Genomic DNA, 19,880 nt, shown 5'->3' with positions numbered 1-19,880 from the left:
GAGGGGGCATGAAATGCTGGAGCTATTTTTGTTTATCTTTTTGGATTATAAAATCTGAGGCAGGGACTGTATCTGTCTCTCTGTCTGCATGTAGAAGGGAAAATATCACACTGAATGAATTTGTGAATTAACAGAGAATGGCACCAAAGGAGAGTGAATCATTTGCTGGGGTGATGTTTTTATCTGGGTAGAACACAGAATGCAATTTTTGTGGACAGAAAATGTCCTTTTCACAATGGCCTATTTACTTCACTAATATTAACTGATGTGAACATTTACCAACATGGATGATCACTTTGATTGTAAGCTATTGGGGAAGGGAATGATCTTATTTATGGCAGTGGTTCTTGTAGCGAGGTGAGGGCCTATTACCAATTAGTCAGTGTTTTACACTATTGGCAAAGTCAACACAATACACAGGAGGTGCACATGCATGCAGCTGAATGATTATCACTGACAGAGCAGGAGACTTGTCAGGACACCACAACAGTGAATTCTGACTATGACAGTTCTCAGCAAAAGATCTGGGGGCTGCTGAGAGGCTGTGAGCAGGTTTTAGGGAGGCCACCAGGTAGGGCCAGCATTAGACTTGCTAGGGCCAATGATAGAAAGCCCTGAGCCCTTTTACCTGAGGCTGAAACTGAATCCTTAGAAACGTAGCTTCACAGTGCCCCCTGTGACGTGAGGCCCTGGGCAGACACCTTCCTTGTTACCCCCTAATGCTTGCCCTGGTTTTTATATGCAGAAAAACATTTAGAATCCTAGGGCTGGAAGAGACCTCAGGAGGTCATCGAATCCAGCCCCTTGCCTAAAGCAGGACCAACCCTAACAGTCATCCCAGCCAGGGCTTTGTTAAGCTGGGAGTTTAAAACCTCTAAGGATGGAGATTCCACCACCTCCCTAGGGAACCCAGCCCAGTGCTTCTCCACCCTCCTAGGGGAATCGTTTTTCCTAATATCCAACCTAGACCTCCCCCACTGCAACTTGAGCCCATTGCTCTTTGTTCTGCATCCATCACCACTGAGAACAGCCTCTCTCCATCCTCTTTGGAATCTCCCTTCAGGTAGTTAAAGGCTTCTATCAAATCCCCCCTCACTCTTCTCTTTTGCAGACTAAATAAGCCCAAATATCTCAGCCTCTCCTCATAGGTCACATGCTCCAGCCTCCTAATCATTTTGGTTGCCCTCCACTGGACCCTCTCCAATGAACCCACATCCTTTCTGTAATGGAGGGCCCAGAACTGGATGAAATACTCCAGATGTGGCCTCAGCGGTGCCACATACAGTGGAATAATCGCTGCTCTAGATCTGCTGGCAATGCTTCTCCTAATGCACCCTAATATGCCATTAGCCTTCTTGGCTACAAGGGCCCACAGTTGACTCCTATCCAGCTTCTCATCCACTGTAACCCCCAGGCCCTTTTCTTCTGAACTGCTACTTAGCTAGTCGATCCCCAGCCTGTAACAATGCTTGGGATTCTTCTGTCCCAAGTGCAGGACTCTGTACTTGTCCTTGTTGAACCTCATCAGATTTCTTTTCACCCCATCCTCCAATTTGTCTAGGTCACTCTGGACCCTATTCCTGCCCTCATATCTATGTTGTCACCTAGCTTAGCATCATCTGCAAACTTGATGAGGGTGCAATCCATCCACTCATCTAGGTCATTAATAAAGATGAACAAACCAGCCCTAGAACTGATCCTTGGGGCACTCCGCTTGAAACCGACCACCAACCAGACATCGAGCCGTTGATCACTACCCGCTGGGCCTGACAATCTAGCCAGCTTCCTATCCACCTTACAATCCATTTATCCAATCCATACTTCCATCACTTGCTGGCAAGAATATTGTAGGAGACCATATCAAAAGCTTTGCTAAAGTCAAGATATATCACATCCACTGACTTCCCCATGTCCACAGAGCCCGTTACCTCATCAAAGAAGCTAATCAGGTTAGTCAGGCATGACTTGCCCTGTGAATCCGTTGACTATTCTTGATCACTTCCCCTCTTCCAAGTGCTTCAAAATGGGTTCCTTGAGGATCTCCACCATCATTTTTCCAGGGACTGAGGTAAGGCTGACTGGTCTGTAGTTCCCTAGATTGTCCTCCTTCCCTTTTTTAAAGATGGGCACTACATTTGCCTTTTTCCAATCATCTGGGACCTCTCCTGACCTCCATGAATTTTGAAAGATAATGGCCAAAGGCTCTGCAATGACATTTACCAACTCCCTCAGTACCCTCAGAGGCATTAATTCCAGACCCATGGATTTGTGTATGTCTAGCTTTTCTAATAGTTCTTTCTCCACCAAGGACTGCCCACCTCCTTCCCATACTCTTGCCTAGTGCAGTAGTCTGGGAGCTGATCCTGTCTGTGAAGACAGAGACAAAAAAAGCATTGAGTACTTCAGCTTTTCCCATGTCATCTGCCACTAGGTTACCTCCCTCTTCCAGTAAGGGCCCCACAACCTCCCTGAGCACCCTCTTATTGCTAACATGCCTGTAGAAACCTTTCTTGTTACCCTTCACATCCCTTGCTAGCTGCAATTCCAATTGCACTTTTGCCTTCCTGATTACTCCCCTGCATTCTCGAGCAATATATTTATACTCCTCCCTAGTCACCTGTCCAAGTTTCCACTTCTTATAAGCTTCCTTTTTGTGTTTAAGCTCACCAAGGATTTCCCTCGTAAGCCAGTCTGGTTGTTGTGGCCCAGGTGGGATTTGGAGTTTTTATAGCATGTTGGAGGGAAGGGGATCAGAAAGGGAAAAAACTTGTGAACCCTTGTTTTCTAGCACAGAGACACCTATAGCTGAGCTTCCCCACATCCCTGCGAGCTGTCTGGTTTTCTGTTGTCCATCTATGAATCAGAGAGGAAAAGAAACTACCTGGGAATGGAACTCAGGCTCCTGGCTCTTTGCACTCTCAGCACTAGATTTCTCACACACGTGGGACTATTTTCAATGACTCCATCATGTGTCTTTGACTCACCGGCATCTCTTTCTGACTGATGTGATTTAACAGCTGGTGCTGGGAAGACCAGGCAAGGGTTATGTCAGGGGTGAGCAAAAGCCTCTCAGCGGGTGAGATCCAGTTCATGAGGCAGTTCCAGGCCCTACCCCCTAGCACATGGCCTGGGAGCCGGAGACATGCGAACCTGTTTAATTGCTTCTATTTAAAGGGCTTGTGCCTTCTCCCGCGCCTGTTGGGCAACCTGTTGCTTGGCAGCCGCTGGGAACATGAGAGCCCTTTAAATAGGAACAGTTAAAAGGGCTCGCAGCTCTGGCGCCTCTAGCGCATTGCTAGGGAGCTGGAGTCGTGCAAGCCCTTTCAGCTATTTAAATGGCTCATGGCAGCTGGGTAGCTGCATTGCCTGACAGTCACCCGGCAGGTGCAAGCCCTTTAAACAGAAGCAATTGAAAGGGCTTGCAGCTCTCAGTCCCACTGGCCTATGGCCTGAGAGGCGGGAGCCCTTTCAGCCGCTTCTATTCAAAGGGCTTGTACCTTCCGGGCAGCTGCCACACAACAGGTTAGTAGTGGGGGCCAGGAGCTGCCAGCTGTTATGTGAATTCTAAGCCTCCATTCCAGACAGCTCTGGGAGGACACCTGCCCCCGGCACCCTCCCATCTGCTCCAGGTCCCTTCAATTGTCCAGAAGTCAGGGGAGAGGGACCCTAGGCCAAGCAAAGTTCCTGGTAGGGCAGCTCTTAACCCCGCCCCTTCTTCCCCAGACCCCACCCCTTCTGGGTCCGCTCATGGCCACTTCTGAAATTTGTAAAGTGACCTCCCCCACTTCCAAAATTATTGCCCCCCCCCCCCGGGTTATGATGTCATGTCCTTTCCATGGCTGCTTAATGATCACACTTTGATTTATCCCTTTTTCTACACCAGTGTTTCTCAAACTATGGTCCGCGGTGCCCCAGGGCTCCACAAGACACCTCCAGGGGCTCCGTGAGGTTGACAAACTGGAAACATCGATAGGTATAACACATACAATCAGTGGACCGCTGGGGCTCTGCGTACATTTTTACGCATGTAAAGGACCCTATCCCAAAAAGTTTGAGCCCAAAAAGTTTGAGAACCGCTGTTCTACACTCATGCAACATAACGAGTGATTTCACCAATGTCTGTCTTGGGCAAGTTGCTCATTTTCAAAACAGCTGGATTGCTGCAAAGGGGCTGACCTCTGTAAGGGTAGTTGTGTCATCTGACTCGGGTATCCTTCTGAACTCTTGCTAAATTAGTTACCCTACCAGAACACACACGGAACCAGAAAGGCCCTTTCTCTTTCATCAGCCTGTAAGTGGATATGTTGCAGACCCAACTGGTCTGAGAGCCCATCACATTCCATTCAAAAACAGGCTCCAGGAATAGGAATAGGAACAGTGTGAAACCCTTCTGATCTGCGATGACTAGAAAAATTAGGCAAGGGCTTGCAAGGCATTTCAAGGAGGAACCCAAGCAAATTAATAATTATATCTATTTGGAGCTGGCTCCTACATTCCTTACTCAGACAACTTCCCATGAAGTAAATCAGACAATCAATTAACACTTGAAGCTTAAATCATCTACATGCCAAATTCTTCTGTGATCGCTCTAGATTTATAGCCCTGGGATTCCTGTGGAGTTACTCCAGAGTTTCCAGTGTAACCAAGAAGGGAATTTGGGTCTCTTTCTCAATCTGTCTCCAGCTCAGATAGGTTAGTGGTACCACTGCTGGCTAGTGAACTAACTCTGCCAAAGATGTTCTGCAAGACTCTCCTCTGGGGCTATGTCTACAGTCGTGGCTTCTTGCATGAGAAATATGCAAATGAGGCTAAGCGTGGAATATCGCCGAGCCTCATTTGCATACCTAATGAGCCGCCATTTTTGCAGAAGAGGCTCTTGCGCCAGAAGGAGCTGTCTACACTGGCCCCTTCTTGCACAAGAAAAACCCTCTTGCACAATGCTGCTACGCTGATTATTTTCAGGTATAAAGGCATTGCGCGAGAGGGTTTTTCTTGTGCAAGAAGGGGCAGTGTAGACAGCTCCTTCTGGCACAAGAGCCTCTTCTGCAAAAATGGCAGCTCATTAGGTATGCAAATGAGGCTCGGTGATATTCCACACTTAGCCTCATTTGCATATTTCTCGCGCAAGAAGCCATGAGTGTAGACATAGCCTGGGTGTTTTAAAAGACTCCAAGGAGTTCTTGAAACTGGCACTGGATTCATGACGCACATTTTCTCTGGCGAAATTGTGTGCACGCTCACCATTGCAGAGAGCATCAGGGGCCTGTGTAGTTGCTATTGTTTCCTAAGGTAACACTGGCTCTGTTGTTTTACTGTGTAATAGAATAGCATGGACATTTTCAGACAAAGGGGACAGGTAGCTCACAATGTCTTGTGAATGCAAACCCCCTGACAGCCTTTTGTTTTCTCCCTCCTGTGACTGGTGCTGACAGCTCGCCTAACTCTTTCCGAGTCTCGTCATCAATATGCATGGGAGCACGTCTAACTGAGCTGCAGTAGCTTCCCTGGAATAATTGTGCCCCCGAAACTCTTTTGATGTTCATTGGTGGAGAGGCCAAAAGCTCCAGACTGCAGCTGAGGCCAATGATGATCAAGGATCCAATTCACAGATGGTTGCTATAGGCTCATGTCATCTTCATTAGAATCCTTTCATCCCATCCTCTCATTCCAGCTGCGGCACAGACCCAAAGCTGATCATGGAACTTCAGAAAAAGACAGAGCAGAGCTGGCCTTTGTGTCTTCAGGTTCCAATAAGACTTAAGAACCAATTTCTTTTATCCTATACTCAGTTCTTACGATGGGAAGAGTTTTATAATGTTGGCCACTTGCTGTCTCCTTATTAGCGCAATCGCTCCTGGGGGAGCAAAAACATAAAATAGTTAGTACTGAGATCAGGTTTTTCCACAAACTGCAGTAGGAAAATAAGCTACTCAAAATCAAAGGCAAAAGGGTGCAACCCATTGAGATGGAAAGAATAAGATACACGTGCGAATCCTGTCTGTCTTTCATTAGGGCCAGAGAATGGTATTTCAGCTTTCCTGAAAGTCGTCATGTCAGTTTTAATACACCTTCACATAGGAAGCAGAGGAATGACTCCCCTAACCCACAACTGTCCTGAGCACCTAGTGACCAATGCTCCCTCTAATTTTTCCATTTATGTGCAGAATAAATTTTGTTACATGCACCAAAGCATGTGCAGATGTGCCCTACTAGTGGAAACACATGGTGCCTGCTGTGGGTGCTCTGCTAATCAGCTGAATGGCATTTGAATCTTTCCTGGGTGGCCAGACAGGTTTACAGCTTACAGGGAACACCACTTGGACCTCTGCAACAGGCTCAGGATCGTGCAGAAAGGCTTGTGGCTCCATTCTGTTTCCCACCACCCTGGCATTTTTGGTCTTTTAGGAGCAACGTTACCATTGACTCTGCCTACCGAGACCCCCATGAGGAGGATGTAGGGGGCTGCTCATGGGAACAGATGCTGAATAAGCTACTGACGTCTAACACTTTGGTGAATAGTTTCAGACTAGATGTTCTGACGTTGATGCTTATTTGACTATTGAAGTTGGCTATTCCCTGCTCCCTTCTCAATAGACTGGTATTAGGATGTAAAAAACTGGTTTAAAATGCAACCATGTAACTGTTAAAAATCCTAGCGGTTACATGGTTACCTGTGCTGTGGGTGCTGCAGTGTAAAGCTTTATATAAAAGTTTTATACTGCAGAGCCCACTGTGCAGCCAGCTCCCCAGGAGTGGGGCCTGGAGCTGGAAGTCAGTATGTGATAGGAGCCGGCTTCAGTGCCGGCTCTGCAGTATAAGCTTTATACTGCAGAGCCTGCAGATTGGGGCTGGAGCTAGCTCCCCGAGAGCAGGAGCTGGCATGTAACTGAAATGGAAACTGATACGTTTGTGCTTATTATGTTTAAACAACAAATGGTCTGGTAGCACTTTACAGACTAACAAAACATGTAGGTGGTGGTATGAGCTTTCGAGTTTAGGATGTGCAGACCCAAAATAAATGGGGGGCGGGGAAGGAGAGGGTGGGAGATGAAGCAGAGGGTATAGAAAATCAGGAAGGTAGAGGGAATCAGTAACTATCCAAAGACTGGGTACATACAGATACTTACTGATTTCCTCTACCTTCCTGATTTTTATTCCCTGTCTCCCACCCCCCCTCCTTTTTTTTTCCTTTCCCCCTACCCTTCTCTCCTATTTATTTTGGGTCTGCACATCCTAAACTCAAAACTCCGGTCATCTGAAGAAGTGGGCTGTGCCCATGAAAGCTCATGATACCATCTACATGTTTTGTTAGTCTATAAAGTGCTACCAGGCCATTTGTTGTTTTTCTGTACAGACTAACTCGGCTACCCCCTGAAGCTTATGTTTAAACGGTTACACTCTTACACCCTTAAGTGTTATGTTCAAAAGCTTAGCCAATAAGTGGCCTATGTGTTTGCTTTTTTTTTTCTGTCCAGTTCCTATAATTTTCTAGTTCATCTCCCCTCTGCTTTACATCCCCCTACCCTGACCCACAGCTGCTCTCTGGTGCAGTATACTGGACGGACGGCAACTAACAGGGAACACCAATTTTTATAGGCCTTGAGCAATCATTTCATATATAACACAAGCAGATAACAGGACTCCAAGAGCCTCAGGCTCTCACTGCATCTGTGGCCGGGGGACCATGGCGAAGGCCGTTGTGATGCACATGGAAAAAACGAGCTGCATTTCCAAAGTTAAGCACTGAAAAGCGAGGAAATGACAGAATTAAAGGGGGGGTAGCTGGGCCTATGTGTAGGGAGGGGCTGCCTGTGAGTGCAGGGTGGGGGCAGCTGGGCTGAATGCAGGCTGGGGGTAACTGTGTGCAGACGGGGGGTGGTTCAGGGTGTAAGGAGAGGGGTATTAGGAGCTGTGTCCTGGAAAGACCCCCCTGCAGTCTATGTTCCTGGAGGTGTCTGCCAGCCACAGAGCTGGGTCTCTCCACCCAGCCGACTCTTACTGGCTGCCTCTGAGGGAGCAAAGGGGGCTGGGATCTGAGGAGCAGCTTCAGGGCATCTCATCAGCAGGTGAGGAGGAGGGACCGCTGCTGCTGCCTCCTCCCTGGCACCAGCCAGCGTAGCAGCTGCCCCACCCCTGGCTGTGGCAGGGAGAGGAGATGGGGTGGAGTGTGGAGCTGCCCGGGTGACTGTGGAGTCACGTAGACATTCAGCTCTGAATACAATTTATTTGCACCAGAAATTCCTTGGCAATTACCAGTCTCATGCTTAATTTCCAGAACAAAGTATTTAACACCAAGAAATGCCTGACCATGAATTGCTCTGATCTTTTAGTAGTAAAGGAGGAGTCAGCTTTCCATTCAGTGTGCAGCAGCAGTAGAAAAACCAAAGAGAATGTTGGGAATCATTAAAAAAGGGATAGAGAATAAGACAGAATATCTTACTGCCTCTATGTAAAACCATAGTACACTCACATCTTGAATACTGCGAACGGATGTGGTTGCCTCATCTCAAAAAAGATATATTGGCATTGGAAAAGGTTCAAAGAAGGGCAACAATATGATGAGGGGGTTTGGAACAGGACCCATATGAAGAGAGATTTAAAAGACATGGACTTTTCAGCTTAGAAAAGAGGAGACTATGGGGGGTGGGGATATGATCAAGGTCAATAAAATCATGACTGGTATGGAAAAAGTGAATAAGGAAAAGTTATTTACTTGTTCCCATAATATAGGGACCAGAGGGTCACCAAATGAAATTAATAGGTAACAGGTTTTAAACAAACAAAAGGAAGTTTTTCTTCACACAGTGCAGTCAACCTGTGGAACTCCTTGCCAGAGAAGGTTGTGAAGACCAGGACTTTAAGGCCATGTCTACACTGGCAGGTTCTTGCACAAGAACATCTTGCGCAAGAGTTCCTGTGCAAGCATTCTTGCACAAGAACACGTCCACACTGCCATGTGCTTTTGCACAACAGCATCCATGGCAGTGTGGATGCTTTCTTGTGCAAGAAAGTTCTGATGGCCAGGGCTCGACAAATACGCTTGCCCACGGCGAGTAGATATTACCAGCTGGTGAGTAGCTACAGACATAGACGTGTGCACTACAGGCGGCGTGGCCCCATCCGCCGGCTGGGGTGGAGAAGCGGAGTGCTGCCGGGGAGGGAGAAGTGAGGCAATTCTTACCGCCGGGCTGCCTGCGTGCCGCTCCGGCACGAGGAGGCGGGGCACAAGCCAGAGGGCGGGATGCCAGCAGACACCAGGACGCTGGCGTGATGTGGCCTCTTGACATCACGGCCGGTGACCGCCGGATTCAAAAAGGCTCCGGCAGCCCCACAAACTGGAAAGCAGAAGCCAGGTAGAGGAGGGGAAGGGGGGAAAATAGAGGAAAGGGGCTTGTGCTGAGGGAAGGGGGCAGTGCAGAAGAAGAAAGGGGAAGGCACCAAGGGACAGGGTGGAGGAGAGACAAATGCCAAGGGGCCAAGTGGAGACAATGAGGAAAAGGGGCAGGAAGGGAGGTGTCAGTGGGAGGGGGGACAGGGTGATGCTGGGAGAGGAGAGGATAAGGGCGTGGGGAGGGGGAGGTGCTGGGAGGAGGCTTGAAAGAAGGGGCAGGCATGAGAAAGGTGGGGATGGAGCAAGGTATCTGTGAGGGCACAGGGGCATGAGGGGAATGGGGGCAGAGGATGGTGAGGGAGTGGGCATCAGGGAAAAAGGGGGCAGCGGCAGTGAGGGAAGGTGGAGGCACCAGAAGGTGCAAGTGCCAGGGGATTCTGGGGGTGAAGCAGAAGGGCAGACACCTGCAGGGGAGGGACCAGCACCACAGGAGAGAGTCAGGGCAAGTGTGTAGAGGGAGGTGTTAGGAGAGGGGATGAGGAGGGGTAGCTCACATGATCAGAATGGGGGTACTGGAGGAGTGGGCACGGGGGGGGGGAGAGAAGGGCTGGTGGAGGGGGGCAGGTCTCAGGAAGGCGGAGGGCACAAGAAGTTCAGGAGTCAGGACAGCAGAGGAGGGTGAGGGGTTGGGGGGCAGCAGGCACCAGGGGAGCTGATGGAGCAAGGGAAGGAGACATGGCAGCAGAGGGAAAAGGTAGAGGTTTATAAGATATTTATTAATAACTTGGGCGATATTTATGAATATTTATTAATAACTTAGTAATTACTGTTATTCTTATTAGGAATTTATGCCATTTAAAAACACTTTTTTGGGGAGGAGGGGTGGCGAGTCCCTTTTTTGTCTGGCGAGTAGGGTTTTGCATAATTTGTCGAGACCTGCTTATGGCCATTTCCGTCATAGGGGTTTCTTGCCCAGGAAACCCCTGCCGTGCATCCACACTGCCCCCTTGAACAAGAGAGCTTACACTTGTTAGAAAAGAGCATAGTTCTTGCGTAAGAAGCCCTCTCTTCCCACGCTTTACTGTAAATCATCTTGCACAAGAGTGGGCAGGCCGTGTGGACAGTCTGTGGGTTCTTGTGCAGGAACAGCTGTTCTTGTACAGGAACCTGCCAGTGTAAACATAGCCATACAGGGTTCAAAAAAGAGCTAGAGAAATTCACGGAGGTTAGGTCCATTAATGGCTATTAGCCAGGATAGGTAGGAATGGTGTCCCTAGCCTCTATTTGTCTGGAAATGGGTGACGAGAGGGATCATGTGGTGATTAGCTGTTGTGTTCACTCCCTCTGGGGCATCTGGCATTGGACAGTGGGCAGGCAGGCTACTGGGCTGGATGGACCTTTGGTCTGACCCAGTCTGGCCATTCTTATGTTTCCCGGCCATTAAGAAGCATCTTGTTCTCTTCAATACTATGAAAGGAAAGAAGGTGCTGCTGCTGAACAAATAAACCACTGATCAATCCTTCAGATCAAATCCTGTTAAAGTTTTCCTGGAAGCACTAGTCTTTGATGTGGTGTTAGCTTACCTCCAGTAACTATGCTGTTCTTATTCCCTTCTTTTGCACTCCACTGCCCTAAGATGTTTTGCCAACTGTGGCTTGAAATAATCTTTGGGAGATGGGGGTGGCGGGGAATGTGAAATAAGCAGATCTTCTCACTGTTTTGCCTACCTTATATAAACGGTACCAGGAACACTGAATACGTTTAGATAACTGAGGAGACTTGGGGACATGACCTTGCTTCACATACATAAGCTGGTTGTTTACAATATTGATTTTAAAACACAGGTTAAGATTTTCCCGATAATTTTAAATGTGCAGATTAGGGATGTTAGATCTGTTAATTGAATAGTTGAGTAACTGTATGAATTCTTATAGGTTACTCAGCTATGCTGTAGTCCCCAGGAGTGGGGCCAGCCCCAATCCCAGGGAGCCCCCTGCCATTCCATGCTGCTGCCTCTCTATCAGAGGTAGCAGCACAGGGTGCCAAAAGGGGAGCTAATTTAAAAACCAGCTCCCCAAGCAGACCATCCGCCTCTTGGACAGAAGCAGCAGCACAAGGTGACAGCAGCTCCTATTCTTGGGGTCCAAGCTCCCTGCGGACAGAGGCTGTTGCGGGGGTGGGTGGGAGCTGCCCTGGCAGCCGCCCCTGTCTGTGGGTGGCCTGAGTTGGCCTCTGTCCACTGGGAGCTTGGACCCCCTGCCTGATGGACAGAGGCTGCTTCATGGCAGCCTCCCCTGCCTTGCCCCCACACTGCTGCCTCTGACAGCAGTGGATGGGGGGGGCGGGGGTGTGCAGGCAGGATCTCTGAGCCAGTGCTGAAGGGAACCAGCTTTAAAGATGATAGGAGAGGGAGAGAAATGCATGTAGTCAACAAAATTAACCAATAGTCTAGGCTTATCGGTTAATTGTATAGTCTACTACACGTAGACATCCCTAGTCGTGATACCTCAGACTAATGGAAGATGTTGAACTTCCCTAGACATCTTTGAAAATCTCAACCTTAAAACAGAATGTAAAATGAATAAATATTACTTCAAGGGACAAGTCTTCTGGAGTGAGTTAAAGGGATCAGTTTTTAGCTTACTTATTATCTGTACTTTTCCTGCATCACAACATCTAGCTATTGTGTAAGCAAAAGCTGAATTTTATTCAGATTTAGAGATTCTCAAATGAACAATGTGTAAGAGAGAGCTGGATCACAAGTGCTCCTTTAAGGAATTTTTGCCTCTTTTCCCCCCACAATTTTTTTTCCTAATTATTTTACCCCTTCAATCCAAACCCGTTTCAGTAGTGTACTTCGTTCTGGCTGTAACTCAGTTTGCAAAAGGTGCTGCTTTTTCTTTATAACCCAAGGAGGGGAAAAAAGCATTACAGCTATAGACTGAAAAGTATTTATTTAAAAACAACAACTTTGGTATTTTAAAACCAAACAATCTTCAAATCACTACAAAGTAGCACACCTCCCCAGTAGCCGGAACATACCAACACACAAAGTCTCATTATGCTCAGAACAGGAAATTTCCAAACTTAACTCAGAAATCACTTCATTAAACTGAATATTTTGTGCTCTACAATCACAGAGGCTGAGCGAAACCTATTACCAACACATATATACAGTCTGTGAGTTATTTGCTATCAAAGTTTAATGTGAAATTAACATCCTCTCCCACCCCCGCCCCACAGTGCAATAAATTAAAATGCATACTAGAAAGGAGTAGTGACAGTGAATTCAAGAGTTTTCTAGTTAAGTTAACTCTGTAGGGAATGTTCATTCTTTATTTTCCTGTAAAATTAAAAAAAAATCAAAGTATCAAAGGACTCATTATATTTTCAAGTATTCCTCATCAAATGGATTAATCTTATGGAACTGAATGTTACACGGCAAAAAGACACCCCAGTGATACATGAGCTTATAATGTAAACCCTTGAATAACCATAAACTTTCCAAGTCACAGATTCCCCTCTTAACAAGGCACAAAAAGGTTGTTGCTTTCGGAAGGTCCTTGTTCTCAGCTGCAGAACTTTCGGGCATTAGCTGTCTTGTGCAAATGGAGGCTGAAAGCAGGACTGTAAGTTCACTTGCTCAGACACTGGGATCTTCCTATGCAATTAATAAAACAAGGTGTTATCTCGCTTACAGCTACAGAAATGTCAGCAACAGATTTCACTGCAACTTTGTCTGTGGCACTGAGATGCCGTTAGAACACAAAGGCTCTGTCTCATCTTTATTGTAGCTGGCTCTAGTCCAGGAAATTGAATGAGCTTATCTGCTGTACATTGCACGACTCCTTGCAAAGCAAAGTGCTCCAATGCAAGAAACAGATGCTTACTCAGCTCCAAGTCTATGGCTATGCAGTTTCTCAGCGTCAGTGCTAATAAGCTGTTATGGTGAACACAATCCATTATGTAAAAGGCAGAAGGTGAGTTTCCCCGATCCTCCAGTAGCATAGGCAGAGAGAGATACAGACAGCAGTAAGAAGGGTCATGAGACAATTTGAATTCCAGATGCAGTAGCAAACACCAGAATACAAATGACTTCCTGAGCACTTTTCCCTGTGCATTAGTATTTCAATCCTGATTTCAGGATAATGCCTGGAGAAAGAATGCAACTGTCTGCAGATTTCTTTGATTTATACATTAAATCTGCATCTTCCTATGCCTAGCTGGAGTCTAGCCACAAGTGCTGCTCAAGCACCTTCAATTCCAAATGGGATTGCAAGTGTTCAGCATCACTCAAGGTCAGTCTCCCAAAAGCAGTAAAGGTGCCAGTAAGTTACTTGCATACGAGAGTCTCCTTGGAATTCCTTCTCTAACCCGCTTGTATTTGGTGAACGTTAATTAAGTCCAGTGTCTAGTCCAGCCTCAGCTACCCTTCATTCAATTTGCTTTTCTGATTTAGTAAAAGCAGAACAATCTGAAGCCAGAACGTTTCCCCTGAGCACGCCTATCTGGCGACTGTTTATTAATAAACAAGACAATTCCGCACTTAAGTCTTACAGTTGATCCTATGGACATGTTTGGAGCAATGCACTTGGCTCACACAGCAAGTCAGTCTAATTTTCATCTTCTCTCCATGTCAGTAAGGTGCAACTAGAAAATATTGGCACTAAGAGCAGAAGAGTCAGTTTTCTAGTCTTTCTTTTGTACTAAGTTTCCATCTCTTCTATTGTTGACTATGCTAAGCCTTCCTGGGCTTAATAAAACAAGTAATCAAAACCCTTATGCAGTGGGGAGGTACACCAAATCTTGGGGCCAAATCCCCAGCTTTCAGGAAAGAAAACTCCTACCTTCAGGATGGCTGTATATTTATTCTAGATAGCAGGAGAAGTAATAAAGGTTTAACGCTTATCTAAACTGAGGCTGGTAAAGATGACATTCAGTAAGAACCACATAGTGACTACAAGTCCAGAATATTTATCCACAGACCCAACAAATATCTGGACAGGACAGGAGCTTGCTATTGATGTGAATTTCCATACTACACAATTCACACACAGCAGCCAACTGTGCAAGCAATGCACACAACAGCAGGAATGAGTGCTTCATGGATAAAGTTAGCATTCCACTCCTGTACAAACACCATCTGGTGTAACTGCTGCAATTGTGGTGGTAGTACAAATAAACCTCCAAATTACTGCAGTGAAAGACGGTGTCTGTATTAAACTGCAGCCATCCAAAGGTTTTGACAAGGAATAACAATAGATTTATTTTGTTAATGGTTGAGTGAGCCCTATTTTTGCAATCTCCTTGCCCTAATCCTACTGTCGTACCAGAAGAAAGTCACCTTTCCAGTGCAAGCGTACACATACATCACATGTTTGAAGAAACTTCCACAAGCAGAGAGAACCTCCCTAGGAACAGTTGACAGAAAACTAGGCTGATGACTTGGCTCCCAAGAAAGCAGTCAAGAGGGACAGCTTTATACCTTACTCCTGAAGAGTGGCTTGGCTCCTGGCCCACAGTATTCATTGTAGATGAGTTTGAACAGAAACAGGTGGAAAAGTGTGATTAAGGAGGCCACGCTGAACCAGAACAGAAAGGGTAAACCTGGGTACTGCTTGGCCATGTGCTCCTCATGGGCCAGGATAGCTTTCAGATGCAGCGTGTGTCTCAGGTCCTGCAGATGGGTCAGGTCTGTAGATATATAAAGTAAAGGTGTGATAGGCTGAGTCACCATGACAGGGAAAGTGTGACCTCGCACCTCAGAGGTCAACTCCACAGGCTCATTCAAGCAGCCTGCCTCGCAGGCATATAGCCTGACTGGTTTGTCCTGGAACTTCACAGACACATGCAGGAAGGGCTTTCCTTCAGCATCTAGCAGAACAGCTAGGTTAATCAAGTCCTTGTTATAGTGGATTCCACGCAAGGAATAGCTGTTGTGGAGCACATCAGGGTCAGCCTGAAACTGGAGATGGTTTTCTGTGAACTGCAGACCTCCAAAGCTGAGCACCATCCCCTGCATAAGTCCCTGGACCCCAGCTGCCACCAGGCTCTTGCATCCCCGTTTCTGGAGAGTCAGCTTCCACAAGTCTGAAAGCTGCAGGATCTGAGGGACACTAGATAGCTTCTCGGGCCATAGGTTCTCTGCATGCATGGTTGCATGGCCACTGAAGCAGTGGTCAGCATAGTTCAAGTTGGCTTCCATTTTTTCTCTGTCCTCACCACTAATGAGTGGATCCAGCAGAGGAGCTGGCATGCAGGACAGGACATAGTAGAGAGTCATGTTAACGGTCTTGCTGGATGGTGTATGGGAATCTGTAATCTTTCTCATTTCAACCCCTGCAATACAGAAAAAAAAAATCACTCAGGGTGACTGATAGGTGTGATATTAAGTGCTGAAATAGCAGAGAAAACAGGAAATTGAGATTTGCAGACACTTGTGCCAACAGCTACACAGATGTTGGCATGAGGGTGATAAGGAACAACTGCATGAAGACACTTCCGCTTGGCTGCTAGCACTCAACCATTTCTAACTCGATCTTCCATTTTGTTTTGAAAATACTCAAGTGAACAGAACATTTCCGGGAATCTAATTATATCCCATTATGATGAATCAAAACTGGAAAAGTTGCATTTTTATCATGTAAAAAATTGCTATGTGGCTCATGTACTAAGTTTCAATCCAGAAGATGTTTTAATGGGCAAGATACATATCATGTGAAAGAAGATTAACATACTTCCTTTTCCTAGAACTGTACACCTTTATAACACTTGCAGACACATCAAAGCTACTTCAGTTCCAGTGCATTGCCATAACTGACATTAACTAGTGTTAACCTACCCTCCTCAATATAAAGAAGTACAGGACTATTAACTTGTTCCTGGAGAAACCAAGGGGCTCTCAGGAATGTCCGCTATTAAATTCTCTCTAGTTAAAGTAATGGAACTTCTGCTGCTCTGACACTGTGGATGTATGTGGGGACTGTGGATGTATGTGTAACAATGACTAACTTCCTTATTAATGTAGTTGGATTTTCCATGCCTTTCAAAAATTACCAGATTTATTTATATATGCTGTAGCCTCATCCTACTAATCCCAAAAATTGATTTCCATCTTTTAACAACAGATTACCTCTGAGGAAAGGGGGGAAATGGGTATGTTTAGTCTTGGGGAAAAAAGGTTGGGGAGGAAAACTTGACAAATCTTCAGATAATGTTAAAGTCTGTTATAAGGAATAGTATAGATATATTTGGTTCTGTTTCAGCACACAGGACTGGATGTGATGATCTCTTAAGGTCTCTTCCAGTCCTATTAAGTGAGAGTGTCTTAGTATTGAGCCCCACATGTGTGTGATAAGCACTCCTAAAAAAATGAATGTTTCTCAAATTGTCTGGTCAGGATCAGAGGCTACTTAATTTTGGCCTCTGACTTGCCTTAGACCAGTGTTTCTCAACTTTTTTTTTATAAAGTACCCCTTTAAAAAAAAAAAAAAAGTACCCCCGGTACTAGCAGTTTTCAGACACACAATTTTTTTTCTACCATTGTAACATATTTGTTTAAACAGCTTAATTGTAGCCGGGTGGGCAATGAACTTTTTGGATGTAAAAAGTACAAAAATAATAAAACTTAACACATTCAGTTTTTTCAGTTGTGTTGACGTACCCCCCAGATCTCTTTTGAGTACCACAGTTGAGAAACACTGTCTTAGACTACATAGTAAATCAGTGGCAAATGCAGAGCAATGAATAGAAATCAGAAACCATGTCTCAAAGAAACTGAAGTTAAGGAGAGTACTAAGCTATCTTGGAAGTTCTTTAAGCAAAAAAGCATTAGGAACCCAAGACATACCTCCTGTCCCTTTAACTGTCTTACAGGGAAGATTAAATTTCATGTGAGCTGCAATGCTTCATATAAGTGAATACTGTGGGTGGGGCTCCCCGTTAATACAAGGAAGTGCTCTTACTATTTGGTTTTCAAGTGACTCTAGCTTTCCTTACCTGAAATAAACAAATCAGACCAAGTCTGCTGGTGCTCCTGGAACAGGTCCTCAACCCCCAGCTGCATCACCACCAGCATCTCCTTCTTAGCCAACTCCCGCAGCTTGCTGAAGGTTTCCTCCAGTCTGGAGGTTTCTATGGGCTCAGAAGTGTACACCACAGACAGCAGCGTCTCATGGAATTGAGACTTGGGTGCCACCTGCACCCGGTTCACCAGTTTCTTGGCAGCCACCACTACCAGCACCACCTTGGAGCTGCCAGCAAGCAGCACCCGGCCAGAGGACAGCAGGAACTGCCGGTCCCCCACCTTCTCCAGACTGGTGGCAAACTTGACTGCTAGGGAAGAGGACGACGACGGGGAGGAGGCCTCGAAGGCCGTGACCCTCTCGGTGGGGTTGGAGATGTGGATCCGCTGCAGGTAGAGATGGGGCCGGCTGCGGTGAGCCAGCAGCTCCTCCCGGAGCGTCACGCAGTCGCGGGCGGGGGGTTGCTGCGCAGCCGCCCCCTGCCCGCTCTGGATGCACCGCACCCGCCGCAGCGCCCCGTCCCTCAGCACCACCGCCGCGGCCCGGGCCTCAGCTTGCCCGCTCAGCGCCCTGAGCTCCACCAGCGCCGGGTAGTCGGTGGCGTGAGCCGGGCCGGCCGCGGAGGCCCCGGCCGACACCCAGAGCCGGTTGGCGGCGACGTCCAGCAGGAGGAAGCCGTTGCTCACCAGGGCCGGGGGCCCCCCCGCAGCCTCCCGGCCGCCGTCCCCGGGGAGGCGCAGCCTCAGGGCATCGCCGCGCTCCTCCAGCCCCGGCCAGGCCCGCGTCTCGGCCTGCAGGCAGAGCCCGGCCGCCCCGCCCCGCGGCTCCCCGCCGGCCCAGGGCAAGCGGAGCCGGACGCTGCCCAGGTACCAGTAGGCGACGAGCAGGAAGCCGAGCAGCGCCAGGAGGCGCCGGGCCCAGCTGCTGGAGAGCAGCCCGGGGAGCCCCTTGAGCCGCTGCTGCAGCCACATGGGGGGCGGGGAGCGGGGGGCGCCCGGAGAGGCCTGGAGTCGCCTGGGGCCTGTCCCCGGCCTGGCTCTACCAGCCCCCCCGCCGCGGGGCCCTCATGCCCGGGCCTGCACCTCGTCCCCGGCTCGGCCGCCGACCCCCTCAGACCAGCGCCCCTTTCCGCCCGCCCCCAACTGCCGCAAAGCGCCGCCGCGGCCGGAAAAGGAAGCCTGCCCCCGCGCACGACACTTTACGACAGGCAGGGCCTGGCTTAACCCTTGGGGGCGGGGCGCGGGGGGGCATTGTGAGTGTGGTGTCGTGTCGGGGCAGGCGGCTAGTGCCAGGCTGGGGGGATGGGATGGAGGCAGTGCCAGGCTGGGGGGATGGGATGGAGGCAGTGCCAGGCTGGGGGGATGGGATGGAGGCAGTGCCAGGCTGTGGGGATGAGATGGAGGCAGTGCCAGGCTGGGGGGATGGGATGGAGGCAGTGCCAGGCTGGGGGAATGGGATGGAGGCAGTGCCAGGCTGGGGGAATGGGATGGAGGCAGTGCCAGGCTGTGGGGAATAGGATGGAGGCAGTGCCAGGCTGGGGGAATGGGATGGAGGCAGTGCCAGGCTGGGGGAATGGGATGGAGGCAGTGCCAGGCTGGGGGAATGGGATGGAGGCAGTGCCAGGCTGTGGGGATGGGATGGAGGCAGTGCCAGGCTGGGGGGATGGGATGGAGGCAGTGCCAGGCTGGGGGGATGGGCTGGAGGCAGTGCCAAGCTGGGGGAATGGGATGGAGGCAGTGCCAAGCTGGGGGAATGGGATGGAGGCAGTGCCAGGCTGGGCGACACAGTGCCAGGCTGTGGGGATGGGATGGAGGCAGTGCCAGGCTGGGCGACACAGTGCTAGGCTGTGGGGATGGGATAGACCAATGCCAAACTGTGTGTGTGGGGGGATGTGAGAGAAGGCAGGGGCAGTACCAGCTGGGTGGGGTGGGATGGGGGCACAGTGCCAGGCTGAGTGTATGTTTCATGTAAGAGGCCAGTGCCTGGCTCTGTGTGATGGTGGTTGCTGGGGGGAGCTATGCTAGGGTGCATCTGTGCAGAGAACTCAAAAGTCTTAGTGTGGGGGTACCACACTGTACTCTGCTCAGATGGTGGTTATTGGGCTGAAAGACAGTGCCCAGGATGTGACTGTGTAACTAGAGAGAGCAGTGCTAGACTTTGAACTGCTTGGCTGTGTCTAGACTGGCCAGTTTTTCCGGAAAATCATCTGCTTTTGAGGAAAAACTTGCCAGCTGGCTACACTGGCCGCTTGAATTTCCGCAAAAGCACTGACTTCCTACTGTAAGGAATCAGTGCTTCTTGCGGAAATACTATGCTGCTCCCATTCGGGCAAAAGTCCCTTTTGCGCAAAACTTTTGCGCAAAAGGGCCAGTGTAGACAGCTCAGATTTGTTTTCTGCCAAAAGCCCTGATCGCGAAAATGGCGATCGGGGCTTTTTTGCGCAAAAGCGCGTCTAGATTAGCCACGGACGCTTTTCCGCAAAAAGTGCTTTTGCGGAAAAGTGTCTGTGCCAGTCTAGACACTCT

General features: G+C 48.5%; 1 protein-coding gene across 2 annotated transcripts; it reads right to left on the bottom strand.

Moving 5' to 3' along the window:
• Nucleotides 1–5,154: 5,154 nt before the first annotated feature.
• KIAA2013 (KIAA2013 ortholog) lies at nucleotides 5,155–18,518 on the bottom strand. 2 transcript variants are annotated; one of them, XM_075906110.2, is made up of 3 exons: nucleotides 17,330–18,518; nucleotides 14,817–15,670; nucleotides 5,155–5,854 (listed from the first exon to the last, which is right to left on the bottom strand). In XM_075906110.2, the coding sequence occupies exons 1-3, from the start codon at nucleotides 18,324–18,326 to the stop codon at nucleotides 5,840–5,842; spliced, it is 1,866 nt and encodes a 621-aa protein (XP_075762225.1). In that variant the 5' UTR covers nucleotides 18,327–18,518; the 3' UTR covers nucleotides 5,155–5,839. The 2 variants fall into 2 exon arrangements, with proteins under 2 accessions (XP_075762225.1, XP_075762224.1); XM_075906109.2 differs by lacking the exon at nucleotides 5,155–5,854 and adding an exon at nucleotides 12,269–12,992.
• Between the last annotated feature and the right edge of the window lie 1,362 nt (nucleotides 18,519–19,880).

The sequence above is a fragment of the Pelodiscus sinensis genome, chromosome 24 (assembly GCF_052426305.1).
Source record: "Pelodiscus sinensis isolate ZL-2025 chromosome 24, ASM5242630v1, whole genome shotgun sequence".
In the NCBI taxonomy this organism is placed as follows: Eukaryota; Metazoa; Chordata; order Testudines; family Trionychidae; genus Pelodiscus; species Pelodiscus sinensis.
Note: the sequence above shows the minus strand (reverse complement) of the source record. Positions and strands in the feature narration are given on the sequence as shown.

Coding starts and splice junctions, on each gene's coding strand:
- KIAA2013 (XM_075906109.2), bottom strand. CDS start 18,326: ATGTGGCTGCAGCAGCGGCTCAAGGGGCTCCCCGGGCTGCTCTCCAGC. Junction 15,671..17,329: donor GTCTGATTTGTTTATTTCAG/GTAAGGAAAGCT, acceptor TCTGTATTGCAG/GGGTTGAAATGAGAAAGATT.